Source organism: Dysidea avara, chromosome 12, assembly GCF_963678975.1.
Source record: "Dysidea avara chromosome 12, odDysAvar1.4, whole genome shotgun sequence".
Lineage (NCBI taxonomy): Eukaryota > Metazoa > Porifera > Demospongiae > Dictyoceratida > Dysideidae > Dysidea > Dysidea avara.
The window spans coordinates 3,645,432-3,668,033 of record NC_089283.1 but is presented as its reverse complement, the minus strand read 5'-3'; the positions used below and the strand labels follow the sequence as shown (position 1 = coordinate 3,668,033).

The window sequence follows — 22,602 nt, the reverse complement described above, 5'->3', positions numbered from 1 at the left end:
AAGTGCTCATATTACAGAAGCCACAGAAGTATCTTGGTCTAAATGTACGTGCACTGCTAGAGTGGGAGTACAGTGTATAAACAGGTGTCCTGGTTATCAAGGTGTCCAGGTATCCCTTCTGAGGAGTTCTGTTGTTTGTACCTATGCAGCCACATACAGAACTTAAATATGGCTAAGTCGACTACAGTGGGATTCAACTTAATTAAGAAGGTACTTGTGAAGAGATGGTACAACATTTACATGATGCTTATGGACACATGGTGGTCAGATCTGTAATGTATAGTCAACCTGTCTAATAAGGACCATTTTTGGATTTGCTAGAAAGGGTTGATGCTTTGGTGCTATACATTAAAGAAGTACAACTTAACTGCAGCACATAGATGGCCTTTCAATACAGGTGGTCATTAATACAGGTTGCAATGTACCTAGACACCTTCACTCTGTAAGATAAACTTGGTATGGCCTTGTTGTGAGTGGTTATTGGAGGTGTAGACTCCCAATACAGCAATAATAGACCGCAAATTCCACCACATACCACAACATAATTCATTATATCTCTTGAGCCCATTGTGGTCCCACCACAAAAATGTTATCAAACATAAACTATGAGCCAATCATTATTCACAAAAGAATTCGAAAAATTTCAAGCAGCATTTTTCAAAATATAAAGGATTAAAGTTTTCAATGAAGTACTATTGAACCTTAATTACATAGATATCCCATAATTTAGGGATCACTGGAAAGGTCAATCAACAGTCTTCCATCGGTGAAAATTGTGTGTAAAAATATTTACACAGTGCAAAGTTGCAGTCAATGTTATAACTAGAGATGGACCAAATTTTCATGAAATACCCAAATTTGTGGTCATAAATCAGAAACTATGGAATGTATGGAGCTAAAAATTTGCATGAGTGATAAGCACCACAGGTACTACAAACATACCAAGTTTCGTCAAAATCCAAGAGGTGACCCTAAATTCCTTGTTGATTTGACATGGAATGACCCCTGTGTCTTCTTTGTCCCCATGTGACCTGATGTAGGGTGTACATGACAACCTCGCAATATCCGCTCTTTCTCTTTCGGGTCTAGTATGTATCTGACCTATACAAACCATACACTTGTATTACCAGTCACATACACTGCATTATAGTATGCTGAGTTAGCAGCTATATATGGCCCTACAGCTCTATACAACTTAGAATTAGAGAGTCAATAGGGTCTTGAACTAAAAGAGAAATTATCACACCAAGCAATTTGTCCATGTAGACAACAGCAGGCCATGCAAACTAGGTGGCTACCAAGTACCGGAACCATAACATCCTGAACGAAAAGAACTTCTTATTTCAGTGGAAACTGAATCAGTTCTGTTTCATTTACCAGAGGTTGCACTATATGTATGTTTTGCATTGATTTTGCAAAAGTTCAGAAATACTCTATAGCAGCCAGCCACTCCAACAGAACAGTGACAATTTTGTTTATTCAGCTGTGCATAGCAATTCACTAAAATGGTCCAAAACTTTATTTCAGTTGACCCACCCTGTTTAAGTGAAAAGTTTGGAAGCCATATAGTCACTGCTGCAAAAGTTTATTCCTGACTCATAGGTTTGCTTTCTGTACTCAGGGTTACTGTGATTAAACAAATAATAAATATGGCAGGGAGACAGAAACATAACTATATGTTTAAGTTTTCATAGTACAATTATCTGGAAGCTAGCCAGATGTAATAAATAACAGAAAGGAACCATGGGACACGTGGTAGACTGTAAATACAATGGCTTATACGTTGGCAGCTGCATTCGCAGTTTCTAAGTGTGACTGCTCTATTAGAGCAACTGACTGTTCTATTAGAGTAAGTGGCTGAGCCACTTTCTTTCTACAATTATAGAAAGTAAGCCCGACTCGGGGAGTCTATGCCACGGCCTCCTAATGCTGGCTTCTCCACCTCCGTCCTATGCATACATGATGCATTATAATAGTAAATCTTTACCTTGGTCTTGTCCTGTTTGGTGTACAGAAGCGCTCCATCTTCTAAAGTGTACCTCATTGCCTTTCTTCTAATACACCTCTTCTCGTTCTTTGTACACTCTTGTCTGTACCTCTGCTCTTGAAGATACAGTAAAACATCCTCGTGCAGTTGTCTCTCAATCTCTCCACGACTATCTTCCGACTCCGTACATTGGCTGCTGCTACTGTGACCAGCAGGGTTAGCGGAGCCATCCGCTATCATCCTTAAACTGAACTGTTACAAATACTGCTCTAAGCATCCTTACAGTGCGAGTTAAAGTGACGAGCACTCAGCCGAATCAGTACAGCTATAAACTTGAATCAAGTAAAGTCACGCCAACAGTCGAGGCCAACAGTCGCTGTTCAGCAACTGACACGTGTTTAGACTGTAGATCAACCGTATCAATATAAAATATGGCTGAGTCGACAGCTGCCAGTCACCTTTGAACTCCTTTCGACACGATAATCAAAGGCAGCGGTGTGCCGGAAAGCTACTGATAACATCCACATAACTGAGTTTTCCGGTAACGACCAAGTAACCCATATCTAACCGGCCTCTATACAGCTGTTTCATTGGGGGGACCAATTGAAGCAAGGCGGACCACTTGACGCAACTTCACATGGTCCGGCCGGACAGCCTGAAGTGCGCTAGTTGGTCCGGCCGGACCACTTGGGGCGAGGGACCATCTGTAGCGTGACAGACCTCGTTCGTGTGGTAAAGTCAGTGCCGCCAGCAAGGCAAAAACTCCGGCCGGGATAATTTTTTTGCTCAACTTGAAGAAACTTACCGGCTAATACTATAGCTATACATTAGTGTCGGGATGAATGCATGAGATCAATATGTCATGGTACTTACTGTAATGTTTATTTACCGCGTAGCTAACTGGGGATGTGAAATCTAGCTCACTGCCATAGCATAACTGAAATACCAAGCATTGTTTTCTGCAGTGTCAGCTATGCAACTGCCTCCTGTTTACTCTAGCTGTGATTAGACAATGGTATGCAGCATTTCGTTTGATGTGTGGAGGTCTATAATTAGTGAAGACACCTCCTACCAGGTATCCTATTGGTAAGACACCTGGCTCAATAAGACACCTGTTTACAACCTCAACATAACAATTGTAATTTTGTCTGTCATCATTTAAAAAAAGAAATAAAAGATTTAAAAGATTAGTACAAGTTTTTAAACAGTTCAGTAAAGTTTTTAAACAGTTCAGTAAACACATAAGTAATCATTTTTGAGCACACTAGTTATAGTACACATCAGTTGTAGTAGCAGAAAGTCACTTGAAGTTAAAGTTAATAGTGAAACCAGAGGCTCCCTCAAAGTTCCAAGGCATAGTGGGAAGGTTAACATTAGGGCATACCTTTTGTGTGTTTTCTTTTTGCTCTTCTTTGATGCTTGCCTTTTCTTCAACTTTTGGTGTCTTAACAATAGTTCCATTTAATACAGCTGACGTTAACTCTTCAAGTTTATCAGTACGTCTCTTGTATGCACGCACCCCATTGACACTCCTATGACCAGTGCATTGCATTATGGAAGCTTCGTCCAGTTGTGCTTCATACATTCCGGTAGTTGAGGTAGCTCGCAGAGAGTGGTTTGTGTAGAAGCCAGGTACTCCAGCTTGTTTCAGTAAACGAGGTATTGTTTCTGCCAGCTTATTATGCCCAATATTGGGCACATGGCTATACCAACAATTTTCTGTTGGATTCTTTGATGGAGTCAAATACAATGCATTGTTTGGGCGATCATTGGGACACAGTTCACTATATCTAAGAAACAAGTGCACTAAACATTGCGATGGATTGTCTGTATTTGCATGATGAATGACACGTTTAGGGGTAAGTTTTCGGCTCTTTAATCCCCCTTGATTAGTTTTAGAAATATCTTCATTGTACATGATGTATGGTACCATACCTTCCTTGCGGACAACAGTTATTTGACTTGGGTTGTGTCGAAGACGCCGATGTTCTTCTCCACTCCTAAGTGCAAAGTTCAATCCATTTAAGTATACCAGTGTATCAACAAGGACTTGTGGGCTGTGATCACCCAGTAAGCTACTTTCCCATAGTTTGTCTTCCATCTCAGCAGTAATTAACTCTGCTTTTCTCTTTTCAACGTACTTTCCAGTCCTATTTAACTGCTTCAGCTTACCATCCAGCACACCACGAAATTCAGCAAACGCACCATCTTCGAATATATTAACAACTTGTTCAGTATTTTTCACACTCCGTTGAAGACCACAGCACAATTGATATAAACTATCAGGGTTGTATTCTTTACCTGACATCGCCCTCGCTTCAAGGATAAATCGACATAGCCAGAAGTTCATAGCTTCCACCTTCATAAGTACAAATGTTTTTTCTAGTACGTGTCCACTCCCTGCTTCATCAGAGGACAACTTTTCCACTTGCTGTGTAGCCCAATTAAACCAAGCTCTTTCTGCCCATTCCGTATTCTGTTGTGTCTTCTTTGGAATAACTGACATTCTTACCATTGAAACGTCGCTGGCACTTTTAGCACAAGAAAACCTTGTACTAGCACAATTACTTTCTGGTTGGCTTCCTGCTTCTGTCGTAAGGGTCGGTAGGGTCTTTTGTTCAGACTCGGTGTACTTAGCTAACTGTTTTTCCACTTCCTGTGATGCTTCGAGTAGTAGTTGATCGATGGCTTCTTCGCTATCATTATCTGCCCTTGGTTTCTCATACAATTGTGATGCTTGTATAAGTAATTCATCCTCAAACTCATCAATCTTAGTGTCGTAATCATTGAGGCAATTATAAGGCGGTTTGTCCTCCGGAGTGTCACTAAACAAGTGCATAAAAATTCTACCAAATCCTTCAGGAACTGGCTCACTAAAATCCCCACGATATATCAGAGACAGACTAACCACCGGCACAGCGTTCGCTTCCATTGTCTAAAACACCTAGACACTCGTAATACGGTGTCTTTGAGGATTTAAAAACCATCGGTGACGTCAATAATTACCTCGGCTGCGCCTCGGTAATTATTGACGTCACCTCAGGTTTTTAAATTCTCGAAGACACCTATTACGAGTGTCTAACTATTACTAAGACATAAAAGTGCATTCATGACTTGTTTCATTTATTACCTGGTTCAGTTGTTCAAATATTTACTTTCATTCTCTCCTGTACACTCAGCTAAGCTACAGAATTTTTGTTTCTTTACAGATGGTAGTAGAAAGCTATGCTAGAGATCTTAGTTGTACATGTAGCTACCACCTTCTTATCATTTAGTTAATGGGTCAAGAATTAAAATGATCTGGCTGCACAAGACTGGGCTTTTCTTACAATTGGGAGTGAAATGAGGTTTTGAACATTCATTAATATTGTTCTTTTTTGTTTGGATTGTGGTATTGTACCTGGATCTAGTAAACATCTAGTACACTTTATTTGTACATATTTTTTTTTTACAAAATATAAGCAATAAAGCTATTAGTTGGCTATCAGCTTCTTTTAGCTACATCATCAAATCTACATTGTTCTGTTCATAGTAGCTATTATTTTTGAAGCATTGCCATGATTGCTATGCGCACAATGGTCCATTCAACAAAGCCTTGCTTTTTTTATCCCAGGATTCTTGTAAACTTTGCTATGCCCATGAAGAATAATATGATGCATTATACAACCAAGTACTAAAGATAATAAGAAATCCAGTTAAAATTACATCACAAGTAATGAATTAATGTATGCAGAAACTGCAAAGCATATGGACATGCACTTTGAACAAAGGCACAAACATATATTACTTACTCATTTTTGTGCTGGTGACTAAAACAGCCATGTTATTTCATATGATGCACACTACAAGCAGATAGTTAAGATGGCCATCCCGTGCCAGCTGCACAAGGCAACAAGAGGAAGAAGATTAATGGTGGTAGTTTGTTTGTATTGTTTACTTGTATTATATATTTTTTATCCTTACACCTGGCTTGCTTGGCTTGGCTTGGCTATCTATAAATGCATTGTAAACAGTAGAGATGTACCTATCTAGTATTGGATCAGTACCAATCTCAACAATTTGAGCAAAATCGGTAGAACCAATTTTCTGTTGAAGCTAAAGTATAGTGTTGTTTCTTTGCCCGGTGCCCATTGAAACTACAAGAAGCCATATAACTATATGCGGGTTAGCTGTTTTACTTACCCTTGAACTTACCAGATGTTCTTGGCAGAAAACAATGAATAGTGCTACACCATATCAGAACACTAAACTATTAGAATCTCTGCTACAACAGCCTACAAACCATTTCAGGAAAGTCTTGTAGGAGCATGCATTAAAATATTTGTGGGTGCTGTCACTGCTGATTGTCTGGGTGGTGTAATTGAGGCCACACCACCATTGGATATGACTCCAATAACAACGCTGTGATCATTCAGGTAACAATCGACCAATTAGCTTAGTCTGAGATTATAAAATGCTATATGTACAAGATCAGTCAATGATAACTGATCTCAGATTGGTACAATATTAGTAGATCGGTATTAAATTTCCTAGATTGGATCGGTATTAGTAAAGCTCAGAAAATTTGAATTGGTACATCTCTAGTAAACAGCATGGTATGTTTTAATGTTTGTTTATTTTCGTTATAACTTTGCCTTTACCTGGCTTACTAGGCTCTCGCTGGCTTGGCTTGGCTGTCTTACTTTATCAGGCTCACCTGGCTTGCATACTTTCAACTAGTAAAGTATTTTGTATCTTCTATAAGTTATATGTATGCATATAGTGTGTACCCATTACTGCACATGTGCCTTTGCCACACCAGTAATGAACCCCATTTAGCCACCAGTGACCTGTAGTTGATACTGTGCTGTATATTGGCTACATAGCTGAATAATTTCCATCTTCGGTGATGTTGCCAATGATGTGTTGCTGCATACAATACTTCAATAATGTATATTTCTCTCATGTATGTTTTTACCATTATTCATCTCTTGTTTCACTACTTTTCATCACTTCGATCCCTACATATAGCATACAGCTACACCTGTGGGTAGATCCCTACTTAAACAGTACTACCGCACTGTTTGATATGCTAACATAGTGCTTTTATGCATAATGTGAACTGTAGATGGAGTCTGTATTGAGAGATCTAAACTTTTCAGATGAAGTAGTGGAAAGATTCAAGGAAGAAAAGGTTGTTAGGTAGCCAATATTGTGATGTTGTTAATGTATTATTGTAAAGGTTTTTGTTTCCACCATTCCACTGCTAACGGATTCCGACTTCAGTGAACTTGGAATCAAAACTATGGGACAACGGGCAATGCTTAAGAAACGTTGTTGTGACATTTCACAAGGTAATGTACTAGCTGTATGTGCTGAATTTGTTATGGTTCAAGTGCATCATAGGTAAAAAGGTCGCGTCTGAAGTCCGGCGAATAATGGGACCTGCTATTCCTTCAACATCATATAGTTTACCAATGCATTCTATAACAAATTTTGGAACTCCACAGCTGCCACGGAGATCAAAGCAGAAAGGAAAGTATTCAGCAACTGCCTACAATAGGAGTAAAAAAACCTCCGTTTCATTTCAGAAAAGGATTTATGTCTTTGGTTACATGGGTGAAGACCCACCTAAAAAGTTTACCAGGTGTGACAAGGACATTTACTTAAGTGGTTTGTTACCATCTCTCTCAACTAATGCCACAGAGAAAGAGGTGCGAGAGGAAATATGTGCATTGATTCATAGCAGTTCAGGGTCTATTTCTATATCAGTAAAGCCTACAGATTTTGAGTTCATTAATATGTGTGGAAAGCAAGCTTCAGTTGTTTATTGCAAAGAAGGGTTCCATTGGGATGGACGAGCTGTTAAAGAACTCAGTGGATCCGGAGGAGTCTATGTTCGCTTAACAAAGAATATAAGTACAGAAACCAGTTCAAGTGATGAAGAATTGCCCGAAGGTCCGTTCCAATGTTATCATACCAGTAGTAGCAATAATCAGTCCCATGGCAGTCGCAGTAATATTAGTAGATTGGTAACATGCTCTAGTCCTAGCTGTGGTGAAGACTTGTCCCACAGCGTTGAAATCATTGGTGGTAGTTTATCCAGATCTGGACCATCTCACATTAAAGAGAATATAGGCAGTTCATCTGGTAGTAGATCATGTCATGGTAGGCCATGTCGTGAGATTGATGATTTGCACCTTAGTGCAGATTTGCATAGTGTGGCTCATGACAGGCCTCGTGAGAGTAGTGATGATAGTTTGGCTTCTCAAAGAGATAACAGCGGTAGATGGTTGGTTGATGATGCTGGCAACGATAGTAACTTGTTGCCGTTGAGCACTCTCAGTAGTGGAATACCTGGTGGTAGTGGTTTAGGTAACACAGGTAGCACAAATACCTTGTCTCGTAATGACTCAATGACCTATGGTATTCATAGCAGCAGCCAGTTCAGAAATGATGGAGATAGTACCATGGATGTTTCTCATAGTACCAGCAGTATGGATGGTTGTCAACCAGCACCATATGTTATTAATCTTGTGGCAGATGAAAACAGTGACTGTGTCACTCCCAGGGAGGTGGATCGCTATACTGTTAGTTCTCCTGTCACCTCATCTTCTGCAGACATAGCGAACCTACAAGAGATATTTCCAGATAAGTCTTTAGGCCTCTTGAAGTTTGTGCTTGAGCTTTGCTCGTGTTCGTTTTTACACGCTGTTGAGTTTCTGACTTCAGTGACTTCATTTTCATCACTGCGAAGTCTGGCAGCAGAGTCTCTAATTACTACTCCTTTAGATGAAAGCCCTCGCATTCGCTTGGATGATGAAGATGAGTATGAAGACTGGCTGACTGCTGCATTGGCCTTCTATAAATACAGTAAGTTTGACAAGCATGCGGCTGTAAGAATCACCATTCATGGCCAACCAGGAGTTGATGCAGGAGGTGTCCGTAGACAGTTCTTTTCGATTGTGTTCACACAGTTAGTAAAACCATCAGCTACTAGTCTGTTTGAAGGGGAACCATGTAGGCTTTGCCCAGCATACAAAGCCACATCATTGTCATCGGGATTACTACGTACCGTAGGTACAATGGTTGCCCATAGCATCCTCTTAGATGGTCAAGGATTTCCATTCTTAGCAGAGTATTGCTATCATTACCTAACTGGCAATGAAGACCTTGCTATCACGGCCATAACTAGTGAAGATGTAAGCATGGGAATAAAAGATATTCTTCAAAAGGTTTGATTAATAAAACTGTACTTTATCATTATTTGTATTGTTCCATCTATATAGTTAGAGAATGTAGAAACTGAAGATGAACTGCTGGCTCTTAGTCGCGAAGAACGAGAAGAGCTCTGCATTATGATGGAAAAGAGTGGATGTGACCTTCCATTGACAGTATGTGTTATTTGTGCTTTCTTAACTTTACTCTGTTGTATACATATAGGTTGGTAACAAGAAGTGCATTTCTGAGTGCATCATTCTTTATGATGCTTTATATAAGAGAAAGATTTATCTAGATGCTTTTGCAAGTGGCTTGGAGGTGTTAGGAATGCAATCAATGATTATGTATTTTCCTGATCAGTTCAAGGCAGCATTTGTCTTCAGTGAAAGCCTTACAGGAGATGCTGTTATAGCTAAACTGAAGCCAGTGCCGAAAATAACAAGAATGAGTGTAGATGAATATCGTATTTGGTGCTATTTGCTGTCATTCCTTCATGAAGCTACTGAAGAAGGTAAATCCATTATATTTTACATCAGGGTGTAAATGATATATACCTTTATAGATCTCAAGGCATATGTTCGTTACGTGACAGGCTCTCCAAACCTGATCGACACCATTCATGTAAAGTTTGTGTCATATGAAGGTGCAGAGGCTATTTCCAGCAGCACCTGTCATCAGAGGTTGACTCTTTCTACAAATATTCAAGGTGATGAGGAAGAATTTTGTTCTGCTATGAAAGCAGTTGTCCATGATCTGACCTTTACCATGCCGTAGTTTTATTATTACTGACAGTGACTTCTTTTAGTTGTTTTAGATTAACTTGTGATTCTAGGCCAACGTGTACCTTTTAAAATATGCTGGTGGCTGACAGTGACTTCTTTTTAGTTGTCTTAGTTTAACTTGTGATTCTAGGCCAATGTGCACCTTTTTAAATATGCTGGTGGCTGGACCACAACAACCATGATTATAATACATAACATTTCAGTGGTATGATAACATCTGTCTTTAATTTCAGTAAAGTGGGTGGGTAAAACATGAATAATGCTATTTTAACATTATTTATGCACAGTTCCAGAGATACGGACTTTTCAGACCACTAGTACTATATAGACCACCCCTGGTCCCAAGTGGTTTGGATAACTAAAAAAGGTTCCACTGTAGTCATAAATTGGTACCGGAAATTCAATGGAAAAAATTACATGTTTTTAATAGCTACTGAAAATCCAATAAAATATTTTTCACAAGTGTTTCATAGAATTTTCAGTACCAATTTCATGACTGATTCACAACTAATGAAAAAGTGATGAAAAATGATTTAGGCTCATTTCATCACAATTTAATTAATGACACCGATTTTCATTAACTTTTCAGTACCCAGGTTGTGAACATTTTAGAATTCATGCACGACCTACTTCATTACATTTTCACGACAAAATGTTCCGGTAGTGAAAATTTGTAAGTTATTTCATGAAATGACTGAACTCAAGAAAATTCGTAATCACCAACAACAGACTCAGAAACTCACATGAAATTCCTAATAATATGCAATTGCAGTGAACTGCGTGACACTTATTCATATTGTAGATAATACTGTAGTTACCCCCATACATGTTGTTTAACCAGTCCTTGCCTTTCTGTTAGCCATCTATGACTCAGCTACCATAATTTATGCTTGTTTGTATGGTGTGGCTAAATCACATGAGCAAAATTTTTGTAAAAGTAATGAAGCATCGGACATCAGGAGCTTATGAGCTGGCGAAGGAGCATGAAACTGAGTTCCATGACAATCCAAATTATGTCACTGTGTTTGTTTTATGTCATGCACAAATGGCACTCCAGCCGCATGAAGTAGAAACCACTGAAAAAGAAGAAGACTCGGCCAACTTTACCACCGACATGTGTCACTGGTCACACGCAATTTCATATATGGCTTCAAATAATGAGATTTTGTTTTCCTTATATGGAAACTAATCAGTGATTGAGTTGGATCGTGATGGCACCTGGCAGGCAGTGTAGGTTTCATGCTCCTTCGGACATGCATACGAAGATTTCATTGTCATTGAAAACCTGTTGCTATACAGTATTCACAAAGTCATTATGTGCATTTAGTCTTGAAATTGAGAAATACAGAAAGTGAACATGTACAATATTTAATAATTGCTGTTTGAAATCAATGTAATGCTGGATGCTGCTGTGTTAGCATAGGATGGGATACTAGAGATATCCATGCTAAGACCCCACCCTCAAGAGAATAACATGAGCAATGAAGACCATCAAGTTTGGTAATATCTCTTGTGGTTCATAAATAATGCAAATGTTGCAGATTTGAAGAAATTTTTGCAGTTTGTCACAGGGTCCATTCACAGTACTGGCTGTGTTGAGATGGACTTTGATTCTACAAGTAAAGCAATAGCTGTTAGCAGAAGCTGACCCTTTTCAGGAATATAGTGGATCAAGAGACTTTTGTGCTTGGTTTGCAAGCCCTTACAGCAGAAGAGTCATATACAATGCTATAGGCAGGCATGATTTACTTGAGAACTTGTGGGAAAACTGATTGATAATGTTTAATTTTTAGTTTTCTGTGAACTATAGGTGTTTTTTATGCTTTCACAGTTGCTTTGAGTAGTACATAATAACATTTGATTCAAGTAAACTGTTTTGATGCATGTAGCAATATATGTAGTCGCATGTGACACCAGTAACTTTTATGGTACACAATACCAAAAAATGAAAATTACTATGGAATGGTAGATATTAAATACATCAACACCATTGATTAACTTGATTTCTGTATCAGAGTATTAGAGTATTCTGTTAGAAATTCTTGTACAAAAATTTGTGACCTCAGATATACATTCCCTCATGTGGTTGCACTACTTTTCAAGGAACTTATCTATTTATATTGTTGATGCTACAAAATTCTTAAACTACAGCAGACTTTGTAAAACTTCTTTACAACTATGAAAATGTTGAAGGCCTAAATCATCAAAAAAGGTCTCAGTATCTATTATGTATAAAAGTTCTTGCAAGTTGTCATCATCCAGTGGCACAGATGTGGTGGGGACTTGTACTGTTCCTATCTCCTCATCTGCAGCTGGCCCTTTGTAGTCTACACCAAAATCAGAAGCGACCACATCTTGTGCATATACATCGGATTCTCGTATCAAACTATTTAACATTATTTGCCTGGGCGTCCAGTTTCGCTCAGTCCGAATGGGATGGCAGTTCCAAGCTCTTACAAACTCATGTAGACTTCTATTGATTCTGGGAAGATAAATGCAATGTAACAAGAAGAGATCTGCATCCTCATTTGGATCTAATAGACCAGTAGCCTCCATTGAGTAGAACAAGTCGTGATAGATAGAGCATACACATCTGTATACATCACGCCAAAGTCTTTCTATCCTCTGATTATGCACGGAGGAGCCAGCAATGTGACAACCACGATTTGTTCCTCTAGCTGTTAACATGAATTGGCATACCAATACATTTTCACCTCCTTTGTCTGAGCGGACTCGACTGGGTATTCCAAAAGTATTAGTTGCTTCTGTAAACAGTCTAAAGACGGTTGATGATTGATTATTGGTTGATGCAGCCAGGTAAACAACTGTCCTGGAATAACCATCAATACCCCCGTGCACAACAACACGCCATCTTATTAAACTATGGTGGCCATCTATATGCCACAGACTGTTACTTCGCGCTACAGAGTATGTACGCCTGGAAATAACCTGATTCCATCTAGTCAGTCTCCTTACAGGATCTGTTCTAATAACACTGCTCCTTAGTCTGCACCTCTGTACATTTATACCTCTCTCTCTCAAGTGTCCGCAAATCATTTGTTGCCCACAATTAGGATTTTCTGTCTGTATTTGTAAAACCACTGAATCCAATTCATCATCACTGATACTTGCATATGTGTTTACTTCAATTCCAGCATCTTTTAGTCGTCTCCACAGTGTGGTTCTACTTACTTGCATAGCATCTGACACTTGCTCCCAAGTATATCCACAGCTTCGTAAAAATTCTACTGTTTCAATATTTACCAACAGTCTTGGCCTTCCTACAAAACCAGTATGCTCTACGAAACATGATATTATAGACACAGGAGGTATTGTGCTGTCATTAACTCCATACTGTAGTGTGCGTAAACATCTAGACAAATTTGAACGAAATCTAAGTAAAACTGAGTATTCACTGAAATGTGAGGGTAGTGTCAGTAAAAGATTGAGTCCTTCTTCAACAGATATCAATGCTGCCTCAAGTTGACTTATTACTGAATCAGCAGAATGGGCTCTATTAATAATGCACTGCTCTGCTTTATTAATTAGCTGTTGTAAGTGTCGAGTGAATGACTGTGGTAATACCTATGTGAACAGATTTACATGTTTAAAGTATATCTAAAAAGTACATACATTAATGGATAGCTAAACCTGTGTGTGCATAGCATACATTACAACTGAAACTTTACAGCACTGCATGCAAAGTTAGCATATAGTACTCCAATTCTCAACTACCTGTTATTATTTAATCGGTGGCTGATGTACACAATCCATAGTATGATATAAATTTCTGATGATACCAAAAAACCATAATACAGTAGACTCTCGGTAATCCGAAATCGGAAATGACTGCTCTATTAGTAGAGATTTCCAACTAAATTAAATAATTAACATTCCATGCATTCATTGGTATGAGAAATATTGTGCTATTGGTCAGGGTCATTTTAGTGCAAACCCCACCCTATTTGGTGGCTCCTATCAAAAGATATAAGCAAAAGAAGTTGACAGTGTGATGATTCTTGCGTACAGTATTTTCAATGCTTTTTACATGTATCACAAGGCACCAAACACAATATTCAAAGTGTCATAAATCTAGATAGGAAACTAATAATGACATGAAATTTTCACCACATAAATATTTTATGGAGAACAGCATATGAGCTAGGTAAAACCTCTCAAGAGTGACCACTTCTTTGTAGACTGACCACTCAGAACATCATATTACATGAATAAAGAAGTGATTCACAAATAAAAGTGTGTGTATTGTGTAATACTAAGTATACACAGGTACTTAATGCATTTTCAAGGATAACTAACTAGAAAAATCAGTAATATTATATAACGTGGTAAGTAATGGCATCACAAATCACAATTAACAAATACTTCGGAAACATGACAATCAGATAACAAAATGTGAGACCAATATTGTTATTAAAATAGATTTGTTTGGACACTGTTCAGCTTTATTTGTCACATTGTAAGTACTAAGGATAATAATAATTCTTATATAACACAATAACATCACTATGCTACAAAGAGAAATTATAAATAGTTTCTGACCAAAATTACAATCACTGAAGCTGCTATAAAATAGATCAAAACAGCAGTAAATACACCGGAATATAACATCAGGTAAGTGTGGAGCCATATAAGGTTGGTATCACATGCCAGTCTCCACTTTTGAAAACATTATGCTCAACCTTGAGCTTTATATTGCAATTTCGCACAAGACAACAAACTGCTCACCTTCAAACTATATTTGCTTCGATGCAGAGGGATGCCTTGAAGCCCAGGGTGATTGTAATGCTGAATTCTGATTAGTGCTAGATGGCCATTTACTGTTAAAAGGGCCATATTTTCGTTGTAATCCAATGTCAATCGTCCTCCAATCAAAAAACACTCGGAATAATCGAAATCAGCATATACGGGTTTGCCCAGGAACACTTTCTTCGTCCTCATCTGCCATAGACTCACGTGGAAACACTCGGAAACTTTGGCTATCACCAGTGCCGTATTCTTCCAATTAGAATTACATATGCAATTATTTGTATGGGATTCCTATGGGGATTTTTATTTCTCAAACTTTGATTTGACATATTTTAATAAATACCGCATGGATTTTAATCCAGTAAAGTGCATTACAACGTACGAAGCACTGACTACCAGTAACTGGAACGGCAGCTTGTGAAACATTTATTGAAGGTGTGTAATTTAAGCAGCAAAAATATGTGTGAAACATTGGTTGGTTGGAAATCGCTACTATTAGAGTATTTGAGTGTAGGTGTACGTTTTATTAGAGTATTTCAATGGAGCTCTGTATACAAATGTATGGGCTTCAGTTATCTGAACAATTCACTTATCTGAACACTTTTATCATTGCCTGAGAACAAAGGGGTTCGGATAACCGAGGGTCCACTGTATTAATGTACCAACATAGCCTATACAAACACACCGAATAGCTAATATACTGTGAATAATTTTACAATAAGTTCAATGAAATTATGATGTTGTAAACTGAGCATACAGTTGCCACAGACTGTTCATCTATCATTTAGCTAAATAGGGAGGATTCAGACAAATTTGATCCTAAAATTCAACCTTAATGAATGATAGTCACACGTTAAAGCTAGCTACAGCCCACATAAGCCTGCACATCAATCTGTGATGGGGATCATGGACAATTAGTAGGAAAACCTTTGGGGCCTCAAGTGTGCTTGGCACCATTGCAAGATTTTTAAATGTAATTGTAACCAATGGTATGCCTGTTACTATTTGTTGGCTTATGCCCCAGTAGCAAATGCTTTTAGCTCTTACTAGCTGACAACCCCTAGGTGCATGTATTAGCTCAGGTAATACTGATAACAGCTGGATGTAGCTACCAACTGAAATCATACCACACATAATTATAGCTAAGGCAAAACATAATAGCTACACAAATCTGCCTTCTGTGTTCACCCTCAAGTGCCTAACTGGTATAAAAATGAATACGAAGAGGATATTATGTTGTTATTAAGCCAAGCAAAAGCTGTGAAAATTTTAACACCATAGAAAGGCTGAAAAAATTCACCCATAGTGATATGATCCCCATCAATTCCTACAATTACAACTATAGCATAACAGCTAACCATACAATATCATCAAGAGTTCATATACAGTAGTAAGGGATACACATACTCTGTTACTACTGTATTACACTTCATATCATCATAGCGGGATGCGCATTTCTTTATAACCATATATCAACCATCTTGCAGCTCTACAAATTCCAAACTACTTAGCATTCCAATAGCACGTACACTGTAAAACATAAAATGTGTCCTTCATACCATTATGAAATTAAGGGACCTTAGGGTGAAAAGTGCAAATTTACAATATCCCTAATTATCTGAACAAATGTAAAATTTTCATTGTTGTATATATTTGAAAAATATTTTGTGGTATATTGCTATAAACATTAATGTTTTTTTATATATTACAGGGGTGTGTAATTACATATTTTAAATAAATGTGGCATTTTAATTGATGCACATTGTTTAATTTTATATCCAACTTTAATAGTGCTGTTCATAGCCTTTACACATGGGGCAATTGGAAACAGTGGAAATGGAAACTGGAAATAGAAAGTGGAAAAAGAAAATGGAAATGGTCAAATCGTCATATAAATGTACCCTAGAGTAAAACCCTTGTTTAGTGGCCACCTCTTAAAGGCCACCTTCTTATAAAGACCACCTCTGTACAAAGACCACATTGTAATTAGATCTCAAAGATGGCTAACGACCACTTTTTGGTCACCTTTGATAAAGACCACCTCATTACATAGTAATATTTGGTAAGCTTCAAACATGTATTTCATGACTCATATCAATGCTATCTTTTTGTCCACATGTACATTTCACTCAAGTCATATACCATCATCACTTAGTTTGCACCAGCATAGATAATACTATGGCACCAGAATGTATCAAACAAAAATATTCCATGCAAGTGAATGTAGCTACGTAGTACACTAAAAACTACTATATCAACAAAGAGCCTAGTCTTTTAGCTGTTTTGATGACATAGGGTGTTTGGAACCTAGCTATTATTGCAATGTAAAGAAGTAGCCTTTGTAAAGAGGTGATCTTTATAAAAGGTGACCATGAAGTGGTCGGTATGCCTTGGCCATCTTTGAGATCTAACTATAATTATGGTTTTTGCACAGAGGTGGTCTTAAGAGGTTCCACTAAACAAGGGTTTTACTCTAGGGTACATTTATATGATGACTTGACCATTTCCACTTTCCATTTCCAGTTTCCATTTCCACCATGACATAAATATCAAACTATAACAATTAGACACATAGGCAGTGGAGACAGGGGGGCCACTTTTATGGGACACTGTTTGCAAGAAAAGGTCAAGATACCCTAATAAAACACAGTCAGGATCTGGATACTCTAATAAAGCAGTCACAGTATTCAGAGAAGCAGTGTAGCAAGCTACTTCGCTACGTATGTGTAGTTCTAAATAAGGAGATGTAATTGGCGGAAAGCAACTAGCAAGTAGTGACTTTTTTTTGGTATTCAACTTACAGCTGGCCTGGCCCCCTCACTCTTTGGCCTACTCCACCGCCCCCAGATGATACAACACTCATCATAGTGTTTAATAACTGAATAATTGAAATTATTTGAAGTCACCCTGAGGACTCTTTCTATTTTCCATGGCTCATAATTGTTGCAACTGATATACACAGTTACACACCAATCGGCATATTGGTGTGTATACTATGACATTTTGATGTGCATGACATACATTTACAGGGAAATGATTCTAGCAGACTACAATTTTGCCAATACTAGGACAGAATATGATGTTTACATCCATGAATAGTTTAACTAAACCAAACCTTCAGAGAATAAAATATCTTACTCTTATATACATGGTATAGAATCCTCATAAAAAAAAATTATAGTCTGTTCATGTTCACCTGAGCCCTTCTTTCTTGTTAATAACCATTGTTACATGGGCCAGCTACTCAAACATTTAGTAGCACTTTAAATCCTTTTAAACACCAGAACTAAGTAAAAAGGTGTTTTGGTATGGGCAAGAACAAGTGAATTTAAAATATCCCATACATTTAGTATGGATGATTCAGGCATGCAAACATGTTTACAACATTAAAAAATGCTTGTTCCAGTACAAAACCAATAGGAGTGAACATGTCTATATTTGGCAGAGGCTCAGATGAACATATACTGACCATAATGATCAAATAGAAAATTACAGTGGAACCTCTCTTATCCAGGAATTCTGGTATAGCACTGTCCATATCTCAGAAATGTCTGTAACTAAGAAACGCAGATGCTAATATGCATGCTGAAACAACTGTTTTAAATGCTATTATTACTATTAGTTTGTGCTGAACAGTTTAGTGGGTAGAGGGGAAGTCACTACAGACCATCCCCTAGGCTGTAAAAAAATTTTTATCACCTAGCAACCATGTGATAATTATTATTGGTAGAATAAGCAAGCCACCTAACAGGTAAACAGCAACCTTTAGGCTCCCTCTTGTGCTTTGATCACAGATATTGTAATAGCTACAGTGGAACCTTCCTTATCAGGCCCTCAGCCTATGTGGCTTATAGTCTATTGGCAACAACAATGAAGTTTGAGTTTGTCTTATACTATTGTCTTAAATTAGTACTGAATTATTTGTAGTAAGACTGTCTTTGATTTTTATTTACTGAGAGCCATGAGAAATTTAGCCCACACGGATGGATGCTGCATCAAATAAAATAAATTCCAGCCAGGAACCACACTTGCTGTGCCAACCAGGGGGGGGGGGGGGGGGGGATTTAAATTGGAAATGGGACAGAAAATGAATATGCTACAGGATGACTATTTTGTATAATTATAGTTACTGGCCCTATAAGGCCACTCCAAATAAATTCTCTGTTTCCCGTCCACCGCCCGCATCTGGTTACTGCCAGCTCTAAATATTCCATTATGCCGTATTCTTCCATTATTTTCTGGTAAGTCAGCACAAACTTCACGTTTGAGTTATTTTTGCAACTTACAAAGGAAGGAACGAGTTTAAGCATGCTTTTATGCAGCCTTTGTGGCTGTGCCAGGCAAATAATGACTTGAAGAGCTAGCCAATCTTATCATGAAATAATGGAAATGGACCGCCCGCCCGCATGCAAATATGCCTGAAACCAGGTCGGGAAACAGAGAATTTATTTGGAGTGGCCTAATGGCAATGCATGCATGGTGGAAGTAGTTATATAATTAGGTAAGCAGGGCTAAATCCGAGGCTATAAAATCAGTACAATACTCGATTACTTGTGTCCTTATTGTAAGTGTTCTAAACTATTCGGCCATATAAATTTTAATTATTTATGTAGATGAGTAAGTGTCTTTGTATGTTGTCTACATGCATGTACAGTATTAACCAGTATTAGCTACAACTGTACAAGTAATTATTTTGGGAAGTTGGCACATATGCCATCTGACCCTCAACACCACCACTCTATTTTTGTACGTAGCTATTTTAATTAATTCTGTAATCTTGCTTCTGGTGTTGTAAAGCAATAATAAAAATAATAAATAAATTCAGCCGGTTTTAGTAGAAAGTATACTTGCTTTACCTCAAATTGCTGTAGGTTTGCAGTAAACTGTGCCTGCCCATTAGTTGTACCTGCCATTACTTTGAACAACACTACATCTCCACTTCACACGATCCCACTGTTCTTTCTGCTGGAGGCTGCGTCACTGTGAAAGCACTAAGTTGATATTTTGCGTATTACGAAAACGCGCTACTCTATTTTACGCCGGCGTTACAAATACCGAATCTAATTTTTGCGTGTCTATATTATTAACCTCAATTTTTGCGAAAAAACGATTCGATTCTTTGCGTGTTACAAAAACCGAGTTGATTTTTTGCAACGTACTGAAACCGAGTCGTTTTTTGCAATCGACCCACTAAGAGGCACACCATCGGTTTATTTTAGGATCTACTCGGTTTGCAATCAAAACCGAGTCGATTTATTTTAGGACCGACTCGGTTTGCAATCAAACCGGGTCGATATTATCACCATTGCCAGTGCATAATTTTGAAACAAATGGCACACCATACTCCACTGGCCAAAAAATCAGTTACCTTGATAATGTGCTATGCATCTATAGCTAGTAAGTAGTTTGACAGGAATTAAAGCTGTGTTACCTTAATCATTGCTTTGCCGTTATATTGCATCATGCATATGGGTACTTTCATGAGGGCTTTAATTAGGCTTGACTTGTTATGCATGCACTTTGTCATGAATCATTGACAATTGAATTATGTTATAATAGTTAATACCAGCTTGAAGAAAGCCACTTACTTTACATATTACCATGCATGCAAGCAACTAAGAACCAAGTGCATGGACTAGAGACGACACTTGCATACTTTTTACCACTTTGTGCAGTGCTTGAACTAATGTATAAGAGAAGGTCAATAAGCTTTTAGAGGCTATGTACTAGTGTTGTAGACATGTGTGTAGCACACAACAATACAAAAGCATTTTATATTAAAGAAATAAGGCTCAAATAAAGCAATCACCAAACACTGCATTAGTATATAACTGACTGTTGTTTTAGCCTGTTATATTCAGGCTTTATAAATAGTGAAGACCAGCCTTGGATTTGACCAGATGATCCTGTTAAGCCTACAATCATGCAAAGGAAATGAGGCAATGTAGGTACATACTATAAAGCAGTAGGATACTGGGACGAAATACTACTAATAAATTGATTGCACTATATATAACTTTTAATGAATATATATTGTGTATACTTCAGTGATTATCTACTACATATTATTAGTGGTGGCTGTAAAATTAATTATACACCAATTATACTATGACCTTCTAAAATATATAAAACACGACCAGGAATGTGCATGGTTGGCACAAACTAAACCACATCATGCATCTATAATAATAGTTGCAGCCCGTGTGTAATGATTGCTGAAACTTACATGGTGGTAGCATAATACAAATACTAACATCTCTTGATAAGAAAGACTCCATGTGTAGGTAAAACTGAGACCAAATATGTATGTACTGAGTAAGTATGCAAACACTGTAGAATTAGCTAAATGAAAATGTAACCACTCTATATTGTACATCATGTTTCTTATTAATGGTCCAACTAACATTCTGGTATGTTGGAGAGTGATGATCCTAACAAGTGACTAAAATAACATGGCTATTGAAAGACACTCTTGCAGGTATCTTAGATCACTATAGTCAGTAAGACAGAATACAAAACATAATTAAATTTTCTACTAATGTATGCATGTATATGGCGAACATATGCTCCTAATGTACATGGAAAAGACCATTAATACAATTGACAATTGATTGAAATATCATAATGTGTGTTCATGTGTGAGTACAACAGGTTGAGCAGGAATATATGTGAGACATGGGCAGTAGGTTATTGTTATTAAAGCTTTACAGTGACCAGCACTGAGGATCTAGATCTGACAGCAACATGTGCTGCAGCCTTTGGATTATCTAACCTAACAAACTGGAACTAGAGACTTAAACATTACTTAACCTACAGTGGCTACAAGTAAATGACAACAATGTCCCTTGTCTCACATATATATTTTATTCAATGAGGGTTCAGGTAGGCTCACACCTTCACCCAGACACGGTAGCTACAGCTGCCTCCTGTGGGGTACTAGTCCTGAAGAATTTGTCTGCACTCCAAGAACCTGAGTAGCAAATGTCCCGATATTCACTGGGTAAGTGTGACTGTGTATGTGGCAGCCAATTAAAGGCTTTGTTTTGTTGTGTGTTATAACTGAATGCATGTATTATGTAAATGTGTGTAGGGAAACAATATTATGCAGGCCCAGGCTTCTGGTGGTACCCTTCTGCTTTATGATATAAGTGGTAAACAGTAGCATTAGCAGGGAGCGCACACCAATCATTTCTTTTAAAATCTTCTACAATAAGTAATGTGGTTAACCCAGATACAGAGTTCATTAGGTCAATATGTGCGGTTAACATTTTCAGCTGAGGTTAGTTACAGGTCATCAGACAAAGTTTGCTGGTTTACAGTTCAAAGTTGGCCTTGCCACTGTAATATAATGGTTTATATACTAGTCTGAAAGCTAGCTATAAAAGGCAGTTGTATAGAAGCTAGCATTAGCTACCAGTTGGAAGCTATATATCTAAACTTGACACAGCTGAGCAGTTTTCCACTGCGATCAGGATGTTTGCCAGTAAAGTTGTAATCATTGCTTTTGGACTAGCTGCACTCTTTGTAATTGTCAGTGCTTCTCATTGCACTGAAAAAAGTGAGAAATGGGTGTATATTTACAGAGTCAAGCATATGTCAATAGTAATGTACAGATGGATACGTAGATAGCTAATATATACGTAGATCTGTATACATGATTTGTACATTTACTATACTCTGCTTAGCTTTTATGCTCTATGACTGAAGGGTGGATCCAACAATAGTGCATAGCTATGTATATCAGTGTTAATTTTCTTCAAGACATTAAGTACATAAATGCTAGTTTTGTACATACATTTCTCTTATAGGCTTGTGTGATGGACTTGAACTACACACATTTACTGCGGCTGAAGAGCCAAAAGGAGC

The 22,602-nt window shown here is 37.8% G+C and overlaps 2 protein-coding genes across 2 annotated transcripts; one reads left to right on the top strand and one right to left on the bottom strand.

The window, feature by feature from the left end:
* The first annotated feature begins 7,060 nt into the window (after positions 1-7,060).
* LOC136240796 (uncharacterized) lies at positions 7,061-10,183 on the top strand. Its single transcript, XM_066031840.1, has 6 exons — positions 7,061-7,160; positions 7,209-7,320; positions 7,373-9,201; positions 9,256-9,360; positions 9,410-9,698; positions 9,750-10,183. The coding sequence occupies exons 1-6, from the start codon at positions 7,095-7,097 to the stop codon at positions 9,959-9,961; spliced, it is 2,613 nt and encodes an 870-aa protein (XP_065887912.1). The 5' UTR covers positions 7,061-7,094; the 3' UTR covers positions 9,962-10,183.
* Positions 10,184-11,947: 1,764 nt separating this feature from the next.
* Positions 11,948-13,641, bottom strand: LOC136241300 (uncharacterized). The gene is made up of 2 exons (XM_066032494.1): positions 13,621-13,641; positions 11,948-13,554 (listed from the first exon to the last, which is right to left on the bottom strand). The coding sequence occupies exons 1-2, from the start codon at positions 13,639-13,641 to the stop codon at positions 12,115-12,117; spliced, it is 1,461 nt and encodes a 486-aa protein (XP_065888566.1). The 3' UTR covers positions 11,948-12,114.
* Between the last annotated feature and the right edge of the window lie 8,961 nt (positions 13,642-22,602).